Source organism: Macrotis lagotis, chromosome X (assembly GCF_037893015.1).
Source record: "Macrotis lagotis isolate mMagLag1 chromosome X, bilby.v1.9.chrom.fasta, whole genome shotgun sequence".
Lineage (NCBI taxonomy): Eukaryota > Metazoa > Chordata > Mammalia > Peramelemorphia > Peramelidae > Macrotis > Macrotis lagotis.
This window is the reverse complement of record NC_133666.1, coordinates 674,246,462-674,253,079: the sequence shown is the minus strand read 5'-3', so window position 1 is coordinate 674,253,079 and position 6,618 is coordinate 674,246,462. Positions and strand designations below refer to the sequence as shown.

General features: G+C 54.3%; 2 protein-coding genes across 2 annotated transcripts in view; one reads left to right on the top strand and one right to left on the bottom strand.

The window, feature by feature from the left end:
* Window positions 1-1,348: 1,348 nt before the first annotated feature.
* RITA1 (RBPJ interacting and tubulin associated 1) lies at window positions 1,349-6,491 on the bottom strand. The gene is made up of 3 exons (XM_074205826.1): window positions 5,837-6,491; window positions 5,387-5,675; window positions 1,349-2,128 (listed from the first exon to the last, which is right to left on the bottom strand). The coding sequence occupies exons 2-3, from the start codon at window positions 5,671-5,673 to the stop codon at window positions 1,618-1,620; spliced, it is 798 nt and encodes a 265-aa protein (XP_074061927.1). The 5' UTR covers window positions 5,674-5,675; window positions 5,837-6,491; the 3' UTR covers window positions 1,349-1,617.
* DDX54 (DEAD-box helicase 54) overlaps window positions 6,164-6,618 on the top strand; it is a 20,514-nt gene continuing 20,059 nt past the window's right edge. The window contains exon 1 of the mRNA XM_074205805.1: window positions 6,164-6,385. Within this exon, the coding sequence (XP_074061906.1) occupies window positions 6,242-6,385 (144 nt within the window). The 5' untranslated portion in view covers window positions 6,164-6,241. The remainder of the gene's footprint in view (window positions 6,386-6,618) is intronic.

Sequence of the window (6,618 nt, the reverse complement as noted above, 5' to 3'; positions counted from 1 at the left end):
TTCTGGTTCTCTTCCCCACCTGGGCATTTTCTCCCTTGCAACCTTAAGGAGTAGAGCAGGTCTTTGGGTCAAAGCCTTCTAAAGAGGCTAAGACTCTCCTCTCTCCAGCCCCGACTCAACTTTGAAGAGTCATCACAAGATTCCCCTGTTCTGCCACCTGGTCCTGAGTGAGCAGCAGCGATCCCAAACCTCTAGAAGCTTGCGAAGAGCCCTAGGAGAGGCTTGGCTAGCTGATATAAAAGGATTCTTCCTTTCTCCAAGAGAGGTTTAGATGAATGGAAAAAGAATCCCAGTATGGCTGATACACACTCCACTGAAGACCTAGGGTGAGGCCTCACAGCATGGTCCTTGTGTTTATGGGGTGTATGTGGAGGGGAGACACAAGTCCCATTTGGTCCCACAAGCTGAAGTGGCCTGATTGGATGGTGTGTCCACTCTAAGACCAGTCCAGCTAAGCTCACTGAGTCTCTTCCCCAAGGATTGAGTTTCTTTTTCAGCTACAATTCACAACCAACTCTGGGGTCTCTAACAACAAAGTCCCATGTTCTGCATACTTCACTAAAGCAAGACTCAACCAAAAGTCCCCAAAATTGTCCACTGAATTTCAATAGAATTGTTTTCCTCTATAATTCTGTTTATTATTGAACACATTTAACCACATTATAAAGGGATTCAAGACACACTATCCTAGGCAGAGAAGAATCCTACTTTGCAGCTATGGAAAGAGTGCCCATACTGACAAAATAGCCTCAAAATATATCTGCACATATTTTTTAATACTTTTAAAGGGCCCATGAAGATATACCCATGACCAACATACCTTGCAATCTCAATTTCCTTAGTAAAGGGGTTTAGGCTTACTCAGGCCAAGGGCCTCTTTGGACATCACTGGCCCTATCCTCCAAGCAGCCCTGATCCCCTCTGCACAGGATGGCCTTTGGGCCCAAGCCCCAGGGCTGTCCCATCTTTTAAAAGTTTCTATTGAAACAACAGACTGTTTTGATGTGCCATTTTAGTGCAAGCTCTGTGGTAGCTGGGCTTTATTTACTAAAGCATTTAGTAAACCCACAGGGGACCGCCATAAAATTGTGCTTCAGGTGACAGCCCTGACTAGAGAACATTCTCTTCTAGTAGAGGTTGGACAAAATGGCAAATGAGCTCCCTTCCCAATACTGCTTGGGACCCTCCCCCCGCCTGCCCCAGTGCAATAGTAAGGGCACCCAAGGACTTTGTGGTTCCAAGTGGACATGAATGCCCCAGAAGCTTTGGGAGGAAGAGTCTCAGTGTAACTGAAGCACAGGCAAAAACAAATTCTGGAGTGGAAACACTGCAAGACAAGATCCCCCTATGGGTTGGCAATAGTAGAGTTTATTGAATAGTATGGCAACCTCCAGCTATGGACACGGGACCAAGATAAAGATAGAATGAGGAACCAGGACCTCATATCTCCCACAGGATGGGGTCAAGTTGTTCTCAAGGCCTGGGCATTGGCAGAGGCTCCTTCCCCTCCCCACTCTCATAAAGGGGAGCAGGGTTCCCTAAGCTGGTATAAGCTCATACCCCTGTCCCACTCTGTGCTTGTGCTCCTTGGGCTGCTGTTGAGGGAGGGGTTCCAAGTCACTTCCAGGGTGGCTTTGGCTTGGGGGTAGCCATGTACTTCCGGGGAGCAGCCGGTTTGGAGAGGCTGATGGAATGAACCCTGGTAGTCCCCAATGGGTTCTGGAAGGTCACTGCAGCTGTCTGAGCCCAAACTTGCCGTTGTTCCTTCTGGTGGGGGTGACTAGTGGCAAGAGAGTTGCCCACAGGGGAGGCATTTAGGTGGATGAGTGACTGTGAGCAACCCTTCTTGAGGGAGCCTGGGGAATCCAACCCATCCAAGGACTGCTGCCAAATGTCTGACTTCCTCCTATTCTTCAGCTCAGAGGAAGCCACTGAGTGAATAGCCCGCAGAGGGGTATCCTTGGGATGGGGTAAGCACCTAGCCCAGGATGCTGATGGTGGTGTCCAGAGGAGGGGCCGGAGCTTTGCAGTGTCCTCCTTCTTCGTCCATGGTGCCTCCCATGTGGGTCCCTCCTCTCGTGAGCCAAAGAGAGTCTCATCACAGTAGGATGGTGTGCGACGGATTAGCCTGATACAAGAAAGATGCAAAAGAACAGTGGGGGGACGAAGAGGAACATAGATTCCCTATGTGGACCTCTCCTGGAACATCTCGTGTTGAATAAAGTCAGTGGGGGAGTGGCTACTAGGAATGGAGTCTGTATCCAGACCTGAGAGGAAGTGCCATGGGGTGCACCCTTCCAGCCTGGCAGCCTGGCTAAGGAGAGTGCCTTCTCAGGGACTTATTGGGAGTGCCTCCCTGGGTCCCAGATCTGGAGCTAGAAGGGATCCCAAAGGCCACCAACCACCTCATTTTACAGATGAGGAAACAGACTTGAGGAATGAAAGACACACCAAGGTGATGAACCCAGGTCCTCAGACCCAGAGCCACCAGTGACCCAGTGTGTTGTCAGTGACCCCAGAATTACAAAATATCAGGAGGCTGGAGGGGCGCCATGTTCTGTGGGAAGATGGAAGCAGCATGGAAGTCAGGAGTTCAAATCTCACCTCTGAAACTCATGAGCACAGTCAACAGTGCAGAGCCCTCAGTTTCCTCATCTGTAAAATGGAGATGATCATAACATTACTGAGTGACCAATATGTGGCTGCCCCTATGCTAAATCTGGGCTATTGTGAAGCTTAAATGGGACACTGGTTCTTGGGGGCAAGATTGAGGCAGTTGGGATTAAAAGACTTGCCCAGGATCACATAGTTATTGTCTCGGGTTGGATTTGTTTTGTTTTTTTGCTTTTTGCAGGGCAATGGGGTTAAGTGACTTGCCCATGGCCACTCATTATTAAGTGTCTGAGGCCGCATTTGAACTCAGGTCCTCCTGATTCCAGGGTTAGCACTTACTCTAGTACCCCCTAGCTGCCCCTTTCCCAAGTCTGAAAGCACCCTACTAGTAATTGTTTTTATTCACCCCTCTATATCTGTTAGATGGCTAACCAAGCTCAGCTGACATTCTTCCAGGATGGGGAAGTTGGGAGAGACAACCCCACCTATTGCCGAGCAATTCTGGATTTTGGAAAACCCTTCCACTGAACAAATTTCTATCTCTAGAACTTCAACCTAGTGGTCCCTATTTATGTCCCATGGAATGACTCCCCACGCAGCATAAGCCAAGGGGCATTTGAGCTTGCCCTTGTGCTAATGATGTCTGTCCATTATCGAAGACCACGACATCAAGGGAGGTGATGCCATGAGAAGTACATGAATTGGATTAAGGTGAGGGTAGTTGTGCTAAATCACCAGCCTCACTTTCTGTCCAGAGCCATCTGAGTCTAATGTCCAGATATGGATCAAGGCAAGTGGAGATGGCCCTGGGTGGGAGGCAAGGTGCCCAAGGTCACATAGCTAGTAAGTAGCAAGTGTTTGAGGCTGGATTTGAATTCCCATCCTTCTGACTCCAAGGCTGGTGCTCTAAACTGTGCCACCTAGCTGCCCATGTGCTAAGCTCTGGGAACAGCAAGGAAGGCTATTAACAGTCTCTACCCTCAAGGAGCTACCAGTTCAATGCACATTATAGCTACCTACAAACAAGCTCAAGACAAGAGAAAATGGGAGAATTCTCTCCTCCACATGTCAGTCTGAAGTCACAAGCCAGTCTTCAAGAAGGCCATCAGTGTGCCTCTGGAAAGGCAGGCTTGATGAAGGTTCTATATTATGAACATGATTAACAAATTTAAAAAACAGTAATGTTTAGGGTGATCACTTAGTGCCTACAAATTAAGTTCCAGACTCTGTGCCAAACACTTGACAAAGTGGTCCTCAACAACAACCCTGGGAGGATGGCAGAATTATCCCTATTCTATAGATGAGGAAACTGCAAGGCAAATAGAGACGAAGTGATTTGCCATGGATAAATTGAGGATAATCCCAAAGGCACAGCACCAGTAGCATTGAGGGGAATCAGGATCACTTAACTAGTAAGTCTTTTAAAAATTTTATTTATTTAAGGCAATGGGGTTAAGTGACTCGCCCAAGGTCACCCAGCTGGGCAATTATTAAGTGTCTGAGGCCAGGGCCAGTGCTGTATTCACTGCGCCACCTAGCTGCCCTAAGCTAGTATCTTGAGGCTACATTTGAACTCGGGTCTTTCCGATTAGGCTCAGCAGTCTATGTGCTGTGGGCACCACCTAGTGGCCTTGGATATCTTCATCTAAGTCAATGACAATAGGCTAGGGCAAGAATGGAGCCTGGAGGCTCACCACTAGAGACCCTTCTCAGCTGGCCCTGGTCCACTAATCAGCCAACTTTGAGGACAATTGTTTGAACAGCTTCGAATCTCATTATTCAGATCCCACTTTTTCCATGTGGTGTACAAGATCAGCAAAGGTCCTGCTAAAAATCCGCATCCAAGCGGATGCTTTCCACCACCTCTAACATTCTATAGTCAACAAGTTCCAGTGGCTCCCTATGGACTAGACTCAAGGACAAGTGGAAAACCCTTTGTTTGGTTTTCAAAGACCTTTGTAGCATGGTCGCTTCCCATCTTTCTAGTCTTCTGATACTTCCATCTGCAGTGGATCCAGTGGTATGGGCCTCCTGGCTAACCCTCCCTCAGGAACCTCCGTCTCCTGACTCTGGGCTGTTCCCCCTGCCAAGGAATGCTGTCTCATCTCTGCTTTTGGGCTTCCTTGGAGTCTGAGATAAAACCTCAACTTTTACAAGAAGTCTTTCCTGATTCCCGCCCTTAATGCTACTAGTGCCTTTTTTCCTTTTGTTTGTCAAAGACAATTGGGATTAAGTGACATGCCCAAAGTCACACAGCTAGATAACTATTATGTATCTGAGGCTGGATTTGAACTCAGGTCCTCCCAACTTGGTATTCTATCCACTGCCACCTAGTTTCCCCTTACCTTTCCCTTCGATTCTCTTCGATAAATCCTGTCTATATCTTGTCTGTACATGGGCCAATGACTGTCTTTGGCCTTTCCTTGTATCCCAGAGCTTCACATAACAACCCGGCTCCTTGTGGGACTCTCTGTGACCCCACTGGGGCTTTTCCTGACAGATATGCAGTGATCTGCCATTTCCTTCTCCAGCTCGTTTGACAGATGAGGAAACTGAGGCACACAGAAGGTAAGTGGCTTGCCCAGAATCACACAGCTAGTGTGCGAGGCCACATTCAAACCCAGGTCCTTCTCACTGGCGCCTCAGGGATTTGGCTATCTAACTCTGCCGGCCCCTGGAGTCCCTTCCCTGCTCTGACACCCTCCTCTTCTTCCGTGCCCACTGAGGGGGCCCTAGGAGGCAGAGGGTCCCCCTTCCTGCCGCTGCCTGTTACCTGTATCTGTTTTTCTTCCTGGGGGTGCACGGAGGGGCACAGCTTTTGGATGGGTCCGGGTCCTGGTTCCGCTCGGCAGCCTCAGCGTGGGGGGTCGGGGGCCCGGCCTTGGTGGCCCAGGGAGGGTCAAAGCACGGGGGGTCCGGCCTGGCCCCGGCTGGCGAGCCGAACAGGGTCTCGTCCACGTAGGAGGCGCTGGCTTTGAGGCGGTAGCGCCCGCGGCCTGGGCGCTGGGGCAGCTGCAGGGCCTGGGTCCCGCTGACGGCCAGCTCCAAGGAGGGCTTCATGTCTGGAACCACAGGGGGTCAGGGGGCGTCACCCTCAGGGCTCCGACGGCCTGTACCAGCCCCGCCCCCACCCCAAGGAAACAAAGTAGCCCTGCGGGCCGCGGGGGGGGGGGCACGGCCCCCAGCCCGTGCGCCGCTCGCCCCGCCCCCGCCCCGCCCTCACCGGGCGCGCGGCTAGAAGTCCCCCGAGGCCCAGGTCCGCTGGGCCCGGAGCGCGCCCTGCACCGCCAGGGCCACCCGCGCGGCCAACAGCGCCGAGGACGCGACCATCCTCTCCAGGAGCGCGGGGGCGCCCCGCGCCTCCCGCGCCTCCCGCTCCTCGCCGGGCCCGGGGGAGACGCCGAGCAGGAAGGCCAGGAAGACGGCCCCGGGCGAGTGGCCGCACGCCGGGGGCGCCTGGACCCCGCGGCGGCGGCGGGAGGGGCGGCGCGGGGGGCGGCTCCGCCGGCAGCGCCTCGCCCGCAGCTTGGTGCCGCCCTGGCAGCAGGGCCCGCCCCCGCCGTCCAGCGGCGTCAGGAGCTGGGGCCGCGCCGCGTGGCCGCGCGCCCTGTCCCGGGCCTGCTCAGCCATGAAGGCGGCCAAGGGCGTGGGTTTGCGGCGCTGCCGCGGGCCGCACGGACTCCGGCGCCCCGCCGAGGCCCGCGGCCGCGTCATGGGCGCCGGCGAGGTGGAGGGCCAGCCCGAGGTCGGCGGCGACGCCGGGGCCCGGCAGGTAGGGAGCCCGGGGAAGGCTGGCGGGGGCACGGCGGGGCGCGGGCGCGGGACCTGGGGACCTGCCCCGGCCCGGGAGTGAGCTGGGGGGGTCGGGGGCGCGGGCCCCTCGCGCTTTCTCCGCGGAGCCCCATTGGCCGCCCGCCGGTGACGGGGCGGGACCATTGTCCCCCCCGACCAATCAGAAGCGGCCGCTCGCCTGGCGGGGGGGGGGGGGGGCCGGGCCTCCACGCC